The following is a 23,000-nucleotide window of genomic DNA, read 5'->3' on the forward strand; positions in this document are numbered from 1 at the left end:
AGATTGAATTCTTTCATACTTAGTATAACATATTCATTCATGCAGTAGTCTAATATTTCCATATCATTTTGTAAATACTCTATAGTTAGATCTTTACCAGTTTCATGACTGTTGTCTTTATTAAAGATATCGACTTCTTCTTGTGTTGATAATTTATTATGTAGAGATGATTTGAAGTCTTCTATTTTTAGATTACCTATAACTTCATCATACGACTTTGTCGTGGTTCCCCAGGTAGCTTTGCTACTATATGACTCTTAACCAAATTATTCATATGGATATAATGTTTTAGTTTTACACCCGTATATCTTTGCCATTTGATCTAGAGGCATAGCTAGGAAGTTATAGCTATCTAAGAATTTAAGACAACCAATGCTATACATCTTAGACTTGTGGTATGTTATCTACTTTTCTTTTATCATTATTATGTTTGAAGAGTTCACTGTATAGTAGGTTGAAGTCATAGCCAGAGCCATTATGGAATATTACTGGAATGAAGTTTTGTTGTTTGTATCTTAGATTACATATTTTACATGCAGGTCCTCTATTTTTACCAGTTTCATGACAATGATCCCTTACTTTATTAATACATGTTTTGCTGCAGATATGACAGGTGTTATTGTTTTCATGATAGAATTTATCTTCTGTGAATATCATTTGTTTGTTGTGCTTGAAGTTATTCTCAGTCTCTATTTCTAATAGATCTCTAGCAAAACTTTTGATGCAGCCTAGACCGAAGTAGTGCTTGAAGTTACCTTGCCAGGTGTAACCCACAACTATTTGAATATGTTCAGCTATTACATATTTACAATCCTTAGTTGAGACTTCAACAATGCAACATTCTATATCAGCAGTTATAATATTTTTTATAATCTGACGTTTGTGTTCATTTATAAAAGTAATATGTTTTTTCTTAGGACAAACAATCTCTGGTTTGAATGAGTTGTTGCATTCGTGTTTATCATATTTAATTTGTGAGTTAAACCAATAGGTACACCTATCACAATAATAATATTTAATGTTGTTTTCATTTGGTCGTTCTAACAGGGTTTCTATAATTTTTATTAGGCACAGTGTTCTATTTGGCCATTACTCCAAACTAGTATTCTTACACCTTTTCTATCCTTTTAAAAATCATCCACTTGATTAAACAATTCTTTTTTGCCCCCACCACAAGGTGTGTATACCCAAATATTAATATTATACAATTTCTGTATTCTTATTATATAAGCAAAATCATCTTCATGTTGTTGTCTTGGTTCAATTAGTTTATCTACATATTTACTTTCTCAAGTTGCATGGTGTGGGGCGGGATGTAGCCAAGCAGCTGTAGTTAGTTGTAAGCAATTGTATTTATAACTACGTATATTTAATACCGATTTAGAGTTTTTGATATCAGGAGGTAAATCTATATAACTACCAATAGATGCTTTAGTTGGTTCAATGTTTAACTGAATACTTCTTATTCCAAGAAACTCAAAATCGTAACCATAACCTTCATATATTTCCTTTTCAAAATCTAGCCACCGATTGAAGTCACCATATTCAAATATTGCATTATTATTAATATAATCAGTATTGAAGAATATTTTAGTAGTTTTAACTTCTTTTTTGGTTCTCTTCTTATAATCACATTCAACCGTGATCTTATATTTAAAACTCTTAACTTTACGAAACTGGTAACAGTTTTTAATTTCTTCTAAAGAGTAATTAGTTGCCTCATCTATATCTTCAATGTAATTCCCACCTTTATCTGTAATATAAAACTCTCTCATGTTCTGACTGGAGTTTATATCGAAGTCTTCTGTGTTTTCTAGATACTTACGATTATGACTATTTGAGTGAGTAGTTAGAGCTAATTTATTCCTAAATTCTTCATGACATTCTTTACATTCATACATAAATCTGGTGGAGATATCCTCTTCAGTTTTAGTTTTAGGTTTGGTGGCTGGTTTAATTTTAATAATATAATCATCTTCATCTGAATTATACACCTTCTCAGAGATTTCTTCTTCTTCAGACTCAAAGATTTTCTCCAATAGTTCCTTATGTTTGAGATCGCATGATTGATGACTGCATAAACCCTTCCTTGATTCAAAGGATAGATTACAGACATCGCAGAAGTTTATGACCTTAGTTTAGTTGATTGGGACATAATGTATTTATTTAGGGTAATAATCACAAAATAATATTTCGAAAAACGAAAATGAAATGCAAAAAGTGTATAAATAAACCTTGGAAAGAATGTTGTAATAATTGTAAAGAATTAGAATATTCTTGTTATGTATGTAAAAATATGGTTAAAGTTGAAGATTATATAGAAAATTTGGAATATCATTATTTTGATCCTGATCAATATCTAACATGTAGTATGTGTAATGTTTATAAACATATATCATTATATAGATTTAGAATTGGGAAATGTGGACTATGTACTTATCTTCATAGATATGGATATGGTCATACTAGAAATCAATTCAGAGAGCATGTTTATAAGTATAAAATTCAAGAAGACATAGAAAAACACTAATCACTGTGTTTCCACCGATCTCAGTGTTTTTGACTGTGCTCTTTTTGTTCGCTTTCTTTCATATTTAGCAACCACTAATAGTACAAGAAGTCAACAAGCTTGGTTTAACATCGCATTACACATCAGTGAAACTGCTTCGCAGATCGAATGAAAACTGCATGTCATGCTAATATGGCCGCCACCATTGACAAAGAAAGCCACCACCACTAACAGAATGAAATCAAACAAGTGAAAATTTCGAATAATTGATGCCCTTAAAAATTAGCTAGTAAGGTGAGTATTTATTAAAAATTTTTTAATTTTTAATAAATTATACAAAGATTTCAATTTAATAGAAGGATTTAAATATTAATTTACTTTCAAACAGGTGATTACTTGGGAAAGGATAACTAATTTTAAGTTAAAAATCATGTCAGAATATTCTAGAAAAAAGAATGTTCTAGAATAATTCTCCATGAGGGGACCTTTATTCTCCACGGCACTTTTTGGCTATTCATCATGAGTTTCACTTCTCTACAAAAACTGGCGAAAAATTTTAAACAATTTTCGTCATTTGACGAGACTTTAATAACTGGAGCTTTATCATGCACTTCTTTATGTGAAGAAAATATAAGCGAGTTGACTAATTTAACAACTCAAATGATTACATTTTGTAAGGAGAACAAATGCATACCCGACAACACCGCCGAACTTGAAAGTGAGACTGGAAAACGAACTAAAACAGAACTCTTCCAGTTATTCCTCTCCAGGGTCAAGAAGGACCTGCTAAGTTACGAGCATCAGGAAACACTGGACAAGTTTGAAGTGAATGTGCCGGAATATTTATCCTTCCACAATAAACTCAGGAATTCATTCAATATTGGTGAATTTGAGTCTTATCTCACCACAGTAAATAACATGGAGGGAAAGCTGAATCGTTTATATCTACTGACAATTTCTGACAGAGGATACATATGGGGAAAGTGAAACAAAATCATCAAGAAAACAATAAGGATATTCCCTGGAAAAAACTACTGAACGATAAAGGATATTCCTACTCTACTATCCAGAGTTATATCAACTTCTCTCAAGCGTGTGAAAGCTATCCCAGGATCTTAGTCTCAACAGACTACTACTCAGAATGGAAAAAGTTCCTTAAAATGTTTTTGGCAGAAGTTCAGAAGGATAGCCAGCTACAATCTAGGTGCATGACAGAACTAAAATTTTCATAAATGATAAACAAGTGATTGGTTATTGAGAAATATATTTAATATTAATATTGATATCCTTAGTGTTAATACATCAATATATTCACCTGATTATTAAGAGTTCAGTCAGCTTAATAATTAAAATTAAAAGTGTTCAAGCATTCTGTAGTTGCACCCTCCCCCACAGTTGCCCTTAAGAAAGGTCGAGCAGTACTGCCGTAGCGTGGTAAAGGCGAGTCAACCTTTTAACAAGACCTCTCAAGACTCAGCTCAAAAAAATGTACCCTGGTACATCGAAACACTCAGTTAAACATCATAGATCAATCGTCTCCAAGGGTAAAGTCAAAGTTTTAAAGAAAATTGTTTCTTATTATCGACTTCTAAGCAATTTTGAGTTATTTTCAGTCCATCCGATTCTATTGAAAAAAACTTTGTGAGATGATTAACCAGATTTATTTCAATATAGTTTGGTATATTAGATATGAAATTAGGCTTAAAACTAGCTTGAGAACTTTTGGATATTGGTGTATGAAATGCATAAATTATACTAGCTATATACATTTTGTACACAAAATTGTGCATGTAATATGTATTTATAGTGGTGAATATAGTAGTGGATAAAACAAGGATTCCAACAAACAGTAAAATTTGGCCCGATTCGACATGCGCGATTAGCGTTAGGAGAAAGGGAAAATTTTTACTGGTGGTTGGAATCCTTGTTTTATCCACTACTAAAAGCGACATTCATTTAGCCACTTAACTCCAATTCCCACGCCCACAGATGACGTATCGCCTTCCTGCTGAAAAAAGCATACAGACAAAACAAGGAGGCTCGTCAATGTGCGTTCACACATGAAGTTCCGACTCGAGTTGATCTACATTTTTGACTTAATTGTCAACCAAATGAAGAGATAACCAAAAATAGATGTTTGAGTTTTAAAAAATCGTTTCACACCCAAACTACTATTTGAATTACATAATGCCAGGCCTCATTACAGAACTCACGAGATCTGCCTCTATAAAGACTACGAGAAAAAAAGCAAAATAAGTAAAACTGAAAATTTAAAGGCAAAAACTCAATATCGAAATGTGAAAGCTCCTAGTAAACAACGTCAAAATGCAATCAAATAAAACCCTAACTGTACAAATTTTTTTTTTATCTTAACTATACAGCAGATTGATCTAATCATTAATGAGACTAGGTAACAAGTAAAAAAAATAATGAAGCAAAATTCAAAAATCTATCAAGATTTTTCAAACCAAATGTTTTCAAACGTCTTAAAAACCATTAGCTTTTAACAAAAAAATTCTTGAAAAATTTACTAAAAATTCATTAAGAAACTGATAGTACCTGTTCTTGGTTAGAAAAAGTCATAGAAACGGACTAAAGTTGCGGAAAATCTCAAGAATTTACACATAATCTGCAAAAACACAAATTATTGAAGCCATTAAAATAATTAGCTATTATCTAAATATTGTTTTTTATTTCAACTGTTTTCAATAAGGATTACTACCGTTTTAAATACGGTTCCTTGACAGTCGATTTTCTGTTCATTGGGCATCATTTGACTGCAAATGAGGTTTGTCATTAACGGACCCTCGATATGAAAGGTGATTATTCTCTTAGTCACTTAAAAACAAAAAATATAAACATTTTTCGAAAAAAAACAGCTCTCAAATAGAATTCGAATTTTTTTATGGTAAATTTCCCTATGAGACCAGAACTAGTCTTTTCAATCGCCTTTCGTCTATTAGGAACATCAAATTGATGCATTTTGTTGCGTGAAAGGTAATTTTGAATTAAAATTTTTTAAGAAAAAATGTTGATTCGAACAAAAGTTACGCTAAATGTCCACATATCCAGTGTTCACATGAAACTTTAAACCTGGATAACTCCTCAAAAAACAAATTTCAAAAAAACTTTTTAATTTCGATTTCTGCGCTGGACGAGCTTTTTAATGATACCACTCACATTTCTCTACAGTGAATATATCGATCGGCCAAAATTGTCAGAACAAAAAAAAACCAATTTGAGTATATAGTTCCTCCCCCACAAGTGGGTGCGGAACAATTTAATCGCTGAATTTGGACGTTCTTCTGTTGGACATTTTTCTACTGTGAGTGGTTTTCAATCAAATTAAAATATGATAAAAATCATAGCGTTGAATAAAACATTCAATGTCACAAAGTAGATCAACCGAATATTGCATTCAATTAACACTTTCAACTGAAGGACAGTGACGTCACTATAGAAGATACGAAAAATATTAACAGAACCACTGTTAGTAACTAAAGTAACTTGACCACCACATATTCGAAAATGGACATGAAAATATCTTAAGTGGCTTTGGGGTGAAATATGAATAAGAACAAAAACAAACATTTGGGCCCATGTGTTCGTTGTTTTTTCTTGCCCTAGTGAGAAACTGATCGAAGCTTTAAGATTGAGAGTAAAGGACTCAAACTGCAGTTTTTTGAAGTTTTTAAAAAAATTTACTGCTTATTCCAAAATTTTGCCCGTCCAGGGGATATTTACTAAGACCAGAGAAAGAGGTGCAATTATGATTTTTGGTCATTGGAACAAAAATTTTGGGCTGCAGCTCTGGAGTGGTACCGAAAACTTCAGAAAGTTCCGATTAGAACGATTTGAGATTGTTCAAACTGTTAGGGTAGCTAGCCACTATGAGAAATTGACAAAGACCTGGCAAGAGCCCCTACCCCCCCCCCCCGCACCTCTGTTTGACTTCTTCCCGGGTTGCCACTTCCTAGATTTTTTTCTTACAATAAGGATGATATATTATGTCATACAATTCAATAGATTAATCAACCCCAAGGCAAACAGAATTTTTCTGGATATTCAAAATGAACATTTGAATTTGTTCGTTTCTAATTGAAAACCAAAATGGGCCCATCAAATTGGCAAAACAGATTATAATTCATTGTCATTCGCTATAACCCAATTTCATCAATTTTGCCCAAGAGTGTGATTCCTATCATACATTTGAAATCAGTGGAACCGTGAAAAAATACGCCATATTTTGATCTAATTGTTGCTTTCAGTATTTGAAAAATTGTTTTGTTTTTTTTTCTATGAATTTGGATATTATTGGTTCCATCAAAACTGATCCATAAAAATTTATCAAAATTGATTATTTTTGCGTATGCACAGCAAAACGTTATGTTGCGGTCACTTAATTTAAGAATTTTAGCCGGTTTGCAGACGAAACCATCAAGTTTTTTGGTCTAGACCATAACAGAGAATTACACTGTTTATTATTTGTTGCAAAGATACTCTTTTCAACTAAATTTCACATGAAAAGTAGCATTGTAGGTTTTAACTACAACACACTAAGGAGGCAAAAAATGAAATCCAAAAAAGATCAACATATGCTAAATGATTATTTGCATGAATAGGTCTTCAACAACATCGTCAACAACTAGCAGCACATCTTCACCAACCACTTCATCAACAACATCGTCAACAACTAGCAGTACATCATCACCTACGACTTCATCAACAACATCATCAACAACCAGCAGCACATCCTCACCAACAACTTCATCGACAACATCATCAACAACCAGCAGCACATCGTCACCTACAACTTCATCGACTTCATCATCAACAACCAGCAGTACATCATCACCAACCACTTCATCAACAACATCGTCAACAACCAGCAGCACATCCTCACCAACAACTTCATCGACAACATCATCAACAACCAGCAGCACATCGTCACCTACAACTTCATCGACTACATCATCAACAACCAGCAGTACATCATCACCAACCACTTCATCAACATCATCGTCAACAACCAGCAGTACATCTTCACCTACCACTTCTTCGACTTCATCATCAACAACCAGCAGTACATCATCACCAACAACTTCATCAACAACATCATCAACAACAAGCAGTACATCTTCACCAACCACTTCATCAACAACATCATCAACAACCAGCAGTACATCTTCACCCACTACTTCATCAAGTTCATCATCAACAACCAGCAGTACATCTTCATCTACCACTTCTTCGACCTCATCATCGACAACCAGTAGCACATCATCATTAACCACTTCTTCAACAACATCATCAACAACCAGTAGTACGTCATCACCCACAACTTCATCAACGTCATCATCAACGACCAGCAGCACATCTTCACCTACCACTTCTTCTACATCATCATCAACAACCAGTAGCACGTCCTCACCTACAACTTCATCAACTACATCATCAACAACCAGCAGCACATCCTCACCAACTACATCATCAACTACATCATCAACAACCAGCAGTACATCGTCACCTACATCTTCGTCGACTTCATCATCAACAACCAGCAGTACATCGTCACCTACCACTTCTTCTACTTCGTCATCAACAACCAGTAGTACGTCATCACCCACAACTTCATCAACGTCATCATCAACTACGAGCAGCACATCCTCACCTACAACTTCGCCAACCACTTCATCGACAACCAGTGTGACAGCTACGACTGGAGAAATTCGTGCACCGTCAAGCCGTTCAACTGGTGTCACAAGTGCATTGTAAGTAATTTTTTTGTTTGTTCTTAAATTTTTTTGGAGACGTATATCTATGATGCCAGAATTGTGAGGCATTTGCAAATCCGTCAAAATCGTTGTTTTCAATTTTCAATCACATTTGAATATTGAGATTTTTTGCTGTAATTAATTATTTGTGCAGCAAATTTTGTTTGAAAAAGGACAATTCAAAGAGTTGTGACTGCTGAGCACTATTGCAAGGCTTAAATACAAGGCGGAAAATTTAGCTCTTTTCTGTTATTGCCCCCCCACGTCCATTTGCACCCCCCACTTATAGATGTTATAGCATATTGGTTGCATTTCATACACTTACATATACAATTATATACAAACGGCGTTTACAAATTAATTATGCAGCGAAGTTTTGAATATAAGACGCATACGGTAATTCAACTTTGATTATAATGTAAGCAGACAAAGAATAATGCGTGATTTTAATATTTTTGCGCTTTTCTTCCAAAGAAATAGCTTCATGGCACTGATTTTTATAACAACTGGAAACAAAATTTCCTCCATTCGTCCACCTGTACCGGCAATTTATTATGACTAAAATAACGAATCTCTAAGGACCAAAAGGAACATTTTTGGGGGGTGCAAATAGACTGTCTTTATAAGGCTGGGGGGCAATAACAGAATAGAGCCGAAAATTTAAATCTTGCTGCTAATTTTATCTCTATTCAAACTATTTACCTAAACTAACATAGTGAACTCTGATGTTAAGAAATTCATATATCTGGTTATCATATATTTTCTTCCTTGAAACACTGAACTTTCAAAGAAATTTATGCACAGGTTTCCATTAGTTTTTTTAAAAAACATAAGTAATTCAATCGTTTGGAAATGTTTTCCCGAGATGATTGGGGCGCTATTTTATTTTCTTTTGAGTTTTTTAAGGTCAAATTTGGAAGCCGAAAAGAACGAAACAATACTTCATTTTTTTAATGTTCTCTTGTAAAGAACCAATTTAGTTAAGCAATGCGAGCCACCTCCTCTACCAAATTGATTATAATTAGTATTGCGCAAAATTGCGGAATTTTGCTGCAGACATTGTAAAGTGTACCCTAGTCGAGACTTGGAAATATTAAAAGAGCGTCCTCGACAGATTTAAGGTATGAAAAGACTGTCCTCGACAGATATTGGGTATGAAAAGAGTTTGTCTGGAACTAATGTGATGTCCTGGACTTTGGCTGGAACTAAAACAACCATCCCAGAATTTGGCTGGAACTAAAACATACGTCCTGGAATTTGGCTGCACAATAAAGGTGTTCTGGAATTTGAGTGGACAATAAAGGTGTTCTGGAATTTAGCTGGACAAGGAAGCATGTCCTGGAATTACGCTCGCGACCGTTATAATGACTTGTTTTCAATTTCCTGAAAATTTAAGGACATGTAGCGGAATTGGCTGAGCATTAGGTAAAATCGGAGAAGGTCAGGAGATCGAACCCAGGTGTTGTCGGAACTTTGTAGTTTGCCTCATTTTTGCATGTGAAAAGAATTTGACTGGACTTAAGGAAAAAATTAGCCTCAAATTTAACTAGGGTCCTCGACCGTGTAATTTAATTCAATATTTACCCCCCTACCCGGAGTTAATAGGTCTTTTCATAAATTCCAGGTCTCGACTAGGGTAATAATACCTATTATAAATTCATATAATTTACTATAATCTATTGTTTAATGGTGTAAAGTTTTTAGTGTAACCGTTCCATTGCCTCTCTATCCCACGCTTGTATTGCCCTTTTAAATTAATAGATGGCGGTCAAGCAAGCGGATAAGCAAACAAACCAAACTTTAAGAAAAAGATCAGGGCAGCCAAAAAATTTGGACATAGTTCTAAAATAAGTTGTCCCTGGAGGGCCGGTGGGTGATTTCCTGATTAAATCTGAGGCCTGCAACTACTAGATGGCTACAAAATGACGTACCTTTTTCACTGGAATACATAATAAATTAAAGTATGCACAGTCTTTTATTGTAACGGTGAACAATCTAACGCAGCTGGTTGCCCACTGACCAGCTGGGCAAGAATATGTCTCCTGGCCTTGAGTTGTTATCCGGAATCAATTTTTTTTGTTCGCAGACGGGTGCTAAGTATTCCGTCGAGCAAGCAGCAATTATTCTATCCCCCGCTCTATCCTGCCGCTACATCATATCCCCCAACCATGAGAGCTTAAAGCGTGATCACCCGGCTTTTCCAGTCTGCTGATTTGACATTAAGGACAATTTCATTCCTCATTGTATAACGGAACACCAATCGGATACTTTAATGCGGCACTGAATTCATTTGGCTGAAGGTGAAGGCCCAGGCTAGGGATGGGATGTGCTGAAAGCCAGGCACCAGATTGAGGCAATGTTGGCGAGAGCAAACAAATTTTCTCCCGATTTGAAATTTTATTAACAAGAAGGTTAAAGAAAGCAGCTTCGTCAAGCGTCTCCTGAATCTTGTGTTGTGTATTCTGGCTAGATTATTCAGTTCTCACCGGTTATTTTCTCACCAGCTATTTGTTCTGACTGCGATCCTGACCCAACATACGCCGCTTTCAATTAGTCAACTGCTTGTCTAATTCCAACGCACAGTGTTGCTTATTGGCAGACAAGCCTGCTTCCAAGCGTTGTCACTTATAACGGCACCTAACATATTCTCAAATGTTTTTCGCTGAAAATTTTCAAAATCCTGCAAAATAACAGAGGATTCGTCAGATGGAGTGTTAAATCGCAAGGACTATAACATACCTGGGGCACCAAGACAGCTTCGAAGAACTCCAAGTGCACAATGTGGATCGTCTAGATAAGCCAGGTTGTCGAGCAGTTTTTCTTATTTGTTGACTCTTCTCCTCAAAGATTCAGCAACAAAAGCTGGGATTGCCGGTGTCAGCACCCAAGACCTCAAGTGCTTCTTTGCAACACATCATTCATGTCTCTGCTATTGCGCTCCAGAAAAGTGATAATTTACTGCTCCAGAAAAGTGACAATGACAATACAAGAGAGTGACAATTTACTGCTCAAAAATATCTATAGTATAAGACACTGTAACAATTTAATAACTGGTCAAGTCAACTTATCTTAGCAATAGTTTTGCCAAAATTTTTAGCTATAGAAGGAAAGCTGTTATCTGCGGCAGTTGTTGAAGAGATCTTTTTGTGCTGCTGTTTTATTCCCATTTTGTTCCGTTTTTCTCGTGGCTATGAACAAGTACTGGTACTCTGCAAAAAGCCCACTTGTGTACTGAATCGGCTGTCTTCGTCTTCTCGTTTTTAGTAATTAAAGTGCTAATGGTTAAGCTAACTTGCTTTATTTAAATCAAAACATCGTATTTTTCTAATTGAAACGCAAAACGTTTTTAAATCCTTCTACATATTTAAGTGAATCAGGCCTAGCAGCTTTCGAAAGCTTTTCAGTCAACAACTGTTCAGTCGCGCACAGGTCGGCCAGAGTCCCATCTGTCCGGCCCATACCTGTTTTTCTCTCTGTTCGTTCTTGAACCCCTATGAGAACCCATAATTGTCTGGCCCATATCCTTCTTGCATCGCGTACTAACGCTGGGTAGTGTATTAGGAAGTTTTAGATTACGTTTGGCTCATTATCAAAATAGTAAACATGCCGAAAGTCTTAATGTGACTTAATACACAATCAAGAGGAACTAATATAAGTTCAGTAATCAGATATAAATTAGCAGTTGCTAGTTTTATATTCATTGAACTTTTTCGGTTAGTATTACACTGCGAATTATTGTCAAAACGGTGAAATTTTCATAATACATCCTTCATGTCTCTGCGATTGCACTGTAAATAACCTCGCATAGTTATAACTATGCTAACATGTCCGCCCGATAAGTTGAACTATAGATTGAAGTATTGGAGAAACTTTAGGCATTTTTTCTTACATTTGGTTATTTTTCCTGCACAAAAAACCACTTATAAACAAATTGTTTGCTTTTCGAAGAGGAATGCTATTAAGTCTGCCAATGCGATTCAGTTCCATAAGAACAATTAGACAAAAGAACTCATCGAAATTTATATGACATGCATAGTAAAAAGTTCATAGTTTGTATTTCCAAACAAACAATATGTGTTGGCTTTTCAAGCTAATCGAAAAAAAAGATAAAAGCACCTTTTTCTAAATTATCAGATATTTTATTAGTTTTATTAGCAGATATTATTAGCTAATATTTTAACAAAAAAAATCCGCAAGACAAACATGATAAAAATTGTGGACCTCTTGGTCTTGGTTGAAATAACGTTTGTCTCTAGAAGAAATTGTAAACAACGCCAACCTATCCAGAAAATTTCAAAAGACTGGAATGCTGACTATATGTAAATTTTGCACTTGGAAAAAAACTTGCAAGGGCACTTTCTTACACACAGTTCCGACAAACTTTGCTTCATAAAATTCTCTAGAAACCATTGAGAACATAACCTCCCTTACAAATGTTTGAACAGGTCATCAACCACATCGTCAACCACAAGTAGCACCTCCTCGCCTACAACTTCATCGACTTCATCTTCAACGACTAGCAGCACGTCATCACCTACCACTTCATCAACTACATCGTCAACAACCAGCAGCACATCGTCACCTACCACTTCATCAACTACATCGTCAACAACCAGCAGCACGTCATCACCTACAACTTCATCAACTACATCATCAACAACCAGCAGCACATCATCACCTACCACTTCATCATCTACATCATCAACAACCAGTAGCACGTCATCTCCCACAACTTCTTCAACCTCGTCGTCAACAACTAGTAGCACAACTTCCTCTACCTCCTCGTCGACAACCAGCAGCACGTCATCACCTACAACTTCATCAACAACCAGCAGCACATCATCACCTACCACTTCATCAACTACATCGTCAACAACTAGCAGCACATCTTCACCTACCACTTCATCAACTACATCGTCAACAACCAGCAGCACATCGTCACCTACCACTTCATCAACTACATCGTCAACAACCAGCAGCACATCATCACCTACCACTTCATCAACTACATCGTCAACAACCAGCAGCACATCTTCACCTACCACTTCATCAACCACATCGTCAACAACCAGCAGCACATCATCACCTACCACTTCATCAACTACATCGTCAACAACCAGCAGCACGTCTTCACCTACAACTTCATCAACTACATCGTCAACAACCAGTAGCACATCATCACCTACCACTTCATCAACTACATCATTAACAACCAGTAGCACGTCATCTCCTACCACTTCTTCAACCTCATCTTCAACAACCAGCAGCACATCATCACCTACCACTTCATCAACTACATCCTCAACAACCAGCAGCACTTCATCACCCACAACATCATCAACTTCTTCATCAACAACCAGCAGCACTTCATCGCCTACAACATCATCAACAACCAGCAGCACGTCATCGCCTACCACTTCATCAACTACATCGTCAACAACCAGCGGCACATCTTCACCTACCACTTCATCAACTACATCGTCAACAACCAGCAGCACATCATCACCTACCACTTCATCAACTACATCGTCAACAACCAGCAGCACATCTTCACCTACCACTTCATCAACTACATCGTCAACAACCAGCAGCACATCATCACCTACCACTTCATCAACTTCGTCATCAACAACCAGTAGCACATCATCACCAACGACATCCTCAACAACATCTTCAACCACTAGCTCAACTTCATCACCTACCACCTCATCAACCTCCTCCTCGACGACTAGCAGCACGTCATCGCCCACTACTTCGTCAACTTCATCCTCCACCACTAGCAGTACATCGTCACCTACCACTTCATCAACTACATCGTCAACAACCAGCAGCACATCATCACCTACCACTTCATCAACTACATCGTCAACAACCAGCAGCACATCTTCACCTACCACTTCATCAACCACATCGTCAACAACCAGCAGCACATCATCACCTACCACTTCATCAACTACATCGTCAACAACCAGCAGCACGTCTTCACCTACAACTTCATCAACTACATCGTCAACAACCAGTAGCACATCATCACCTACCACTTCATCAACTACATCATTAACAACCAGTAGCACGTCATCTCCTACCACTTCTTCAACCTCATCTTCAACAACCAGCAGCACATCATCACCTACCACTTCATCAACTACATCCTCAACAACCAGCAGCACTTCATCACCCACAACATCATCAACTTCTTCATCAACAACCAGCAGCACTTCATCGCCTACAACATCATCAACAACCAGCAGCACGTCATCGCCTACCACTTCATCAACTACATCGTCAACAACCAGCGGCACATCTTCACCTACCACTTCATCAACTACATCGTCAACAACCAGCAGCACATCATCACCTACCACTTCATCAACTACATCGTCAACAACCAGCAGCACATCTTCACCTACCACTTCATCAACTACATCGTCAACAACCAGCAGCACATCATCACCTACCACTTCATCAACTTCGTCATCAACAACCAGTAGCACATCATCACCAACGACATCCTCAACAACATCTTCAACCACTAGCTCAACTTCATCACCTACCACCTCATCAACCTCCTCCTCGACGACTAGCAGCACGTCATCGCCCACTACTTCGTCAACTTCATCCTCCACCACTAGCAGTACATCGTCACCTACCACTTCATCAACTACATCGTCAACAACCAGCAGCACATCATCACCTACCACTTCATCAACTACATCGTCAACAACCAGCAGCACATCATCACCTACCACTTCATCAACTACGTCGTCAACAACCAGCAGCACATCGTCACCTACCACTTCATCAACAACATCTTCAACAACAAGCAGTACATCATCACCAATCACTTCATCAACTTCATCATCAACAACCAGCACTACATCATCACCTACAACTTCATCAACTACATCGTCAACAACCAGCAGTACATCATCACCTACAACTTCATCAACTACATCGTCAACAACCAGCAGCACATCATCACCTACCACTTCATCAACTACATCGTCAACAACCAGCAGTACATCATCACCTACCACTTCATCAACTACATCGTCAACAACCAGCAGTACCACATCACCTACTACCTCATCCACATCTAGCGTGACTGCTACAACAGGAGAAATTCGCGCACCATCAAGTCGTTCAACTGGCGTAACAAGTGCACTGTAAGTTCAATTGTTTTTTCCCTTAATCACTTAGCGATTAATGATGGTTGATCACAAATTTCGCTAAATTACCGCGTGTCAGAGAGACTTTGTTTTTGCCGCCCAGCGTAGTGTGTGCATATAATGATTTACTATGTAATTAAACGTGCTGGCGGGTGCATAATGTACTGGGGGAGGGGGGAGGGGGAGGGTTGCCACAAACGCAAACTGAAATGATCCGAAACTTCATATTTTTGACGTTTCATTTCGTGCATTTGTCTGTTTATGCTGGTAACTCAATGTTATTTCCCTAAAAACTTTGGTCAAAGCCCATTTTGATCTCGACTGCTTTTTTTCATACAAACTGATTGAAAGAGCACTTGAAACAGACTGGACGCATTACCACCTTCTACTGCTTGATTAAATCACTTATCTTTGAGCCCGGCCTCTACTTATTGCCCTAGTCCAAAAGTTATGTCAAATTTCCAAAACTTTGTAAATTGTTCCGGAATAATGTTGAGTTCATTTAATACAATAAAAGTGCATTCTGTTTGCATTTGCGTAATCCACTTAAATAAAATAGTTCATCTTTTATTGTTTTTCTCATAAGACTCAAATTCATGAAGTAAGCCGTGGGCACTTTTTTGAAAGTTCTTTTGATTCCTGTACTGCTAGACCTTTCCCAAATTGCCCGAACGTGAAAAACTTGGTAAGGCAGTAGAACGGCACCTTATTAGTGTTAGATAAAAATGGTACTAAGGTTCAGTTTTCTTGCAGTTAAAGATGTAAAAGATCTCTTGTAATCTCAAAATGGGAAACATTTGACAACCAGGGCCGAATTTGTTTAGCCCAGAAAGTAGAGCTGCAATGGGAAGATTTTAAAAGGAAAATGCAGCTCAAAGCTCTTACATCTTTTTGGACTGCAATGGGCTGCCAAGGGGTTAAAATGATGTAAGAGTGATATGGTAAAAGAAAAATTGATAAATTGACCCCCCCAATCTTACATCTTTTTGGTCTGTCAAGGGGGTATACTGATGTAAGAGTGAGGGGGTAATGAGGAAAATACTACGCCTCACTACGCCCTCACTCTTACATCTTTGTAACCCCCCCCCCCCCCCCTGACAGACAAAAAATATGTAAAAGTGGGGAATTAATTTATCTTTTACCCCCTCAATCTTACATCATTTTATCCCCTATAGACAAATTACCCCCCCCCCCCTCGTACAACAAAATGGGAGGAAATTAGGGAGGATATTAGACCCGGGAGAAATATGTTGGGTATGCGCAGTATCAAAAAATCACATTGGTTTAAAATTCATTTATACGTGAGTAGCTACTTTAAAAAATCGTCATTTGTTATTTGATATGCCGGATTCCAATTGGCACTAATTTATCAAATTACAGAGCACGTAGGTCCAAACGGAAATTGGAATCAGTTTACTTGTGGATTAAAGATTAAAAATTAGATCTTACGAAAAAAATTGAAAACATCTCGCAGAAATAGTACGATATATTGAATGCGATTTCAGGCCTTCATTAATTTTACTATCAAATATTCTGTTGGAAACATAATTTTCTTTCTGCACGGTCACGCGATACAACATGATCATCGATCACATTTTAAAAATTAATACGAAAAGTAAGCAATGATACAATATAGCAGGCATACAAGGCCTGCCCTTTGACCGAAGGCAAACACTTTAATCCCTGGTTTTCATTACATGCTCCCCATCGCCAAAGGATATTGCAAGCAAATAAACAAAAATTTTGATGTAAAGACAATTCAAACCAGTTATTAAACAAAGAAAGTGTTGTTGCAGGTCATCGACTACATCGTCAACAACAAGCAGCACCTCATCACCTACTACATCATCAACTACATCGTCAACAACCAGCAGCACTTCATCACCTACATCATCATCAACTACATCATCAACAACCAGTAGCACCTCATCACCTACTACATCATCAACTACATCGTCAACAACCAGCAGCACCTCATCACCTACTACATCATCAACTACATCGTCAACGACCAGCAGCACTTTATCACCTACAACATCATCAACTACATCGTCAACAACCAGTAGCACTTCATCGCCTACTACATCATCAACAACCAGCAGCACTTCATCACCTACAACATCATCAACTACATCATCAACAACCAGCAGCACCTCATCACCTACTACATCATCAACTACATCGTCAACAACCAGCAGCACCTCATCACCTACAACATCATCAACTACGTCATCAACAACCAGCAGCACTTCGTCGCCTACTACATCATCAACAACCAGCAGCACATCATCACCTACTACATCATCAACTACATCATCAACAACCAGCAGCACCTCATCACCTACAACATCATCAACTACATCATCAACAACCAGCAGCACCTCATCACCTACTACATCATCAACTACATCGTCAACAACCAGCAGCACCTCATCACCTACTACATCATCAACTACATCGTCAACGACCAGCAGCACTTCATCACCTACAACATCATCAACTACATCATCAACAACCAGCAGCACCTCATCACCTACTACATCATCAACTACATCGTCAACAACCAGCAGCACCTCATCACCTACAACATCATCAACTACATCATCAACAACCAGCAGCACGTCATCTCCTACCACTTCTTCAACCTCATCTTCAACAACCAGCAGCACATCATCACCCACCACTTCATCAACTACATCGTCAACAACCAGCAGTACAACATCACCTACTACCTCATCCACATCTAGCGTGACTGCTACAACAGGAGAAATTCGCGCACCATCAAGTCGTTCAACTGGCGTAACAAGTGCACTGTAAGTTCAATTGTTTTTTTTCCCTTAATCACTTAGTGATTAGTGATGGTTGATCACAAATTTCGCTAAATTACCGCGTGTCAGAGAGACTTTGTTTTTGCCGCCCAGCGTATAATGATTTACTATGTAATTAAACGTGCTGGCGGGTGCATAATGTACTGGGGGAGGGGGGAGGGGGAGGGTTGCCACAAACGCAAACTGAAATGATCCGAAACTTCATATTTTTGACGTTTCATTTCGTGCATTTGTCTGTTTATGCTGGTAACTCAATGTTATTTCCCTAATAACTTTGGTCAAAGCCCATTTTGATCTCGACTGCTTTTTTTCATACAAACTGATTGAAAGAGCACTTGAAACAGACTGGAAACATTACCACCTTCTACTTAAACAAAATGCTTGATTAAATCACTTATCTTTGAGCCCGGCCTCTACTTATTGCCCTAGTCCAAAAGTTATGTCAAATTTCCAAAACTTTGCAAATTGTTCCGGAATAATGTTAAATTCGTTTAATACAATAAAAGTGTGTTCTGTTTGCATTGGCGTAATCCACTTAAATAAAATAGTTCATCTTTTATTGTTTTTCTCATAAGACTCAAATTCATGAAGTAAGCCGTGGGCACTTTTTTGAAAGTTCTTTTGATTCCTGTACTGCTAGACCCTTCCCAAATTGCCCGAACGTGAAAAACTTGGTAAGGCAGTAGAACGGCACCTTATTAGTGTTAGATAAAAATGGTACTAAGGTTCAGTTTTCTTGCAGTTAAAGATGTAAAAGATCTCTTCCAATTGTTTGCCATTTTGGGATTGCAATTGTAATCCCAAAATGGGAAACATTTGACAACCAGGGCCGAATTTGTTTAGCCCAGAAAGTAGAGCTGCAATGGGAAGATTTTAAAAGGAAAATGCAGCTCAAAGCTCTTACATCTTTTTGGACTGCAATGGGCTGCCAAGGGGGTAAAATGATGTAAGAGTGATATGGTAAAAGAAAAATTGATAAATTGACCCCCCCATCTTACATCTTTTTGGTCTGTCAAGGGGGTATACTGATGTAAGAGTGAGGGGGTAATGAGGAAAATACTACGCCTCACTACGCCCTCACTCTTACATCTTTGTAACCCCCCCCCCCCCTGACGGACAAAAAATATGTAAAAGTGGGGAATTAATTTATCTTTTACCCCCTCAATCTTACATCATTTTATCCCCTATAGACAAATTACCCCCCCCCCTCGTACAACAAAATGGGAGGAAATTAGGGAGGATATTAGACCCGGGAGAAATATGTTGGGTATGCGCAGTATCAAAAAATCACATTGGTTTAAAATTCATTTATACGTGAGTAGCTACTTTAAAAAATCGTCATTTGTTATTTGATATGCCGGATTCCAATTGGCACTAATTTATCAAATTACAGAGCACGTAGGTCCAAACGGAAATTGGAATCAGTTTACTTGTGGATTAAAGATTAAAAATTAGATCTTACGAAAAAAATTGAAAACATCTCGCAGAAATAGTACGATATATTGAATGCGATTTCAGGCCTTCATTAATTTTACTATCAAATATTCTGTTGGAAACATAATTTTCTTTCTGCACGGTCACGCGATACAACATGATCATCGATCACATTTTAAAAATTAATACGAAAAGTAAGCAATGATACAATATAGCAGGCATACAAGGCCTGCCCTTTGACCGAAGGCAAACACTTTAATCCCTGGTTTTCATTACATGCTCCCCATCGCCAAAGGATATTGCAAGCAAATAAACAAAAATTTTGATGTAAAGACAATTCAAACCAGTTATTAAACAAAGAAAGTGTTGTTGCAGGTCATCGACTACATCGTCAACAACAAGCAGCACCTCATCACCTACTACATCATCAACTACATCGTCAACAACCAGCAGCACTTCATCACCTACATCATCATCAACTACATCATCAACAACCAGCAGCACCTCATCACCTACTACATCATCAACTACATCGTCAACAACCAGCAGCACCTCATCACCTACTACATCATCAACTACATCGTCAACGACCAGCAGCACTTCATCACCTACAACATCATCAACTACATCGTCAACAACCAGTAGCACTTCATCGCCTACTACATCATCAACAACCAGCAGCACTTCATCACCTACAACATCATCAACTACATCATCAACAACCAGCAGCACCTCATCACCTACTACATCATCAACTACATCGTCAACAACCAGCAGCACCTCATCACCTACTACATCATCAACTACATCGTCAACAACCAGCAGCACCTCATCACCTACTACATCATCAACTACATCTTCAACGACCAGCAGCACTTCATCACCTACAACATCATCAACTACATCGTCAACAACCAGTAGCACGTCATCGCCTACTACATCATCGACAACCAGCAGCACTTCATCACCTACAACATCATCAACTACATCATCAACAACCAGCAGCACCTCATCACCTACTACATCATCAACTACATCGTCAACAACCAGCAGCACCTCATCACCTACAACATCATCAACTACATCATCAACAACCAGCAGCACTTCATCGCCTACTACATCATCAACAACCAGCAGCACATCATCACCTTTTACATCATCAACTACATCAACAACAACCAGCAGCACCTCATCACCTACAACATCATCAACTACATCATCAACAACCAGCAGCACCTCATCGCCTACAACATCATCAACTACATCATCAACAACGAGCAGCACTTCATCACCTACAACATCATCAACAACATCATCAACAACAAGCAGCACCTCATCATCTACAACATCATCGACTACCTCGTCAACAACTAGCAGCACCTCATCACTTACTACATCATCAACTACGTCATCAACAACCAGCAGCACTTCATCACCTACAACATCATCAACTACATCATCAACAACCAGCAGCACTTCATCACCTACAACATCATCAACAACATCATCAACAACAAGCAGCACCTCATCACCTACTACATCATCAACTACATCATCAACAACAAGCAGCACCTCATCATCTACAACATCATCGTCTACCTCGTCAACGACCAGCAGCACTTCATCACCTACTACATCATCAACTACATCATCAACAACCAGCAGCACTTCATCACCTACAACATCATCAACTACATCGTCAACAACCAGCAGCACCCCATCACCTACTACATCATCAACTACATCATCAACAACCAGCAGCACTTCATCACCTACAACATCATCAACTACATCATCAACAACCAGCAGCACTTCATCACCTACAACATCGTCAACAACATCATCAACAACCAGCAGCACTTCATCACCTACAACATCATCAACTACATCGTCGAAAACCAGCAGCACCTCATCACCTACGACATCATCGACTACCTCGTCAACAACCAGCAGCACCTCATCACCTACTACATCATCAACTACATCATCAACAACCAGCAGCACTTCATCACCTACAACATCATCAACTACTTCATCAACAACCAGCAGCACTTCATCACCTACAACATCATCAACATCAAGCAGCACCTCATCTCCAACGACCTCATCGACTACATCTTCGACAACCAGCAGCACCTCATCACCTACGACATCCTCGACTACATCGTCAACAACCAGTAGTTCATCATCATCTACCACTTCATCAACTTCATCTTCAACAACAAGCAGTACATCTTCACCTACGACTTCATCAACGACATCATCAACAACAAGCAGTACGTCATCGCCTACCACTTCATCGACAACATCATCAACAACAAGCAGTACAACATCACCTACTACCTCATCCACAACCAGTGTGACTGCAACAACCGGAGAGATTCGCGCACCATCAAGTCGTTCAACTGGAGTCACAAGTGCCTTGTTAGTAACTAACAAAATCGCAACTCCTCAATTTGAAAACCCGTTAATTACTGCTTTTAGTTTTTTCAGAAATGTTTGCAATTAGGCATCTTTGTGTGACACATGTCTCGGCGATTGTGGATATCTAAATTGGTTCAGGACATATTTTAATTTTCTCCTTTTTTTGATCATTTAACCAATTAGTTTGTTCGCTTTCTAAAACTGATGTTTTCCCTGTCAATCTGAAAGCATTGCAGCAACTTTTCAAATACCCTGCCAGTTTTCTCCGCCTTGAAAATTCATGGTGGGTAAAGAACAGAGATACGCTCAAAGTTGTTTGTTGAGTGTAAAAATCTCTTTCTTCTGTACGAGCAGCATATCTTCGTGTTTTTAATAATGTATGATTTGAAAGTTTGACTAGCCATGATTCGACTGAGTCACATGAGGTTTCGAAAAAAAAGTGTGAGATTTCACAGATTTATATAAATTGATGTTCTTTACAAGATTTTTTGTTGAGACGAACAAAATTGGAATAACAAAATAACCTTTAAAAACTGAATCTAATAAACCAGAGACATTTTCACAGTTTTAATTCCACGAAGAAAAAAAACGCGGTATAAAGTAACCATCGCCTCCTATATTTTCAACAATTGGAAAATAAAATTTTTTTCCTATTTTTTACTTCATTTTCCTCTTTATAATGATTCAATTTCTCTGAACATTATAACGTGATGTAGAACAAACGATGGGCCTCTTAGAGATGTGATAACCCGGTCTTGAGTCGCAGAGCTTTTCAGTGCTGAACCAGCACATTTCAAGAGTAAAAACTTAATTCAGTTCTAAAACATTGTATCTCCAGAATATTTTAAGTTTCTTTATGTGC

The 23,000-nt window shown here is 37.8% G+C and overlaps 1 protein-coding gene across 1 annotated transcript in view; it reads left to right on the forward strand.

Annotated features, from left to right (window-relative positions):
* The window catches only part of LOC142350961 (uncharacterized), a 114,093-nt gene that overhangs the window by 42,969 nt on the left and 48,124 nt on the right, over positions 1-23,000 (forward strand). Inside the window, exons 6-9 of the mRNA XM_075402988.1 lie at positions 7,132-8,280; positions 12,729-15,449; positions 17,249-18,265; positions 20,090-22,138. Of these exons, the coding sequence (XP_075259103.1) occupies positions 7,132-8,280; positions 12,729-15,449; positions 17,249-18,265; positions 20,090-22,138 (6,936 nt within the window). The remainder of the gene's footprint in view (positions 1-7,131; positions 8,281-12,728; positions 15,450-17,248; positions 18,266-20,089; positions 22,139-23,000) is intronic.

This window comes from Convolutriloba macropyga, chromosome 12 (assembly GCF_964194025.1).
Source record: "Convolutriloba macropyga chromosome 12, txConMacr16.3, whole genome shotgun sequence".
Taxonomy (NCBI): Eukaryota; Metazoa; Xenacoelomorpha; order Acoela; family Convolutidae; genus Convolutriloba; species Convolutriloba macropyga.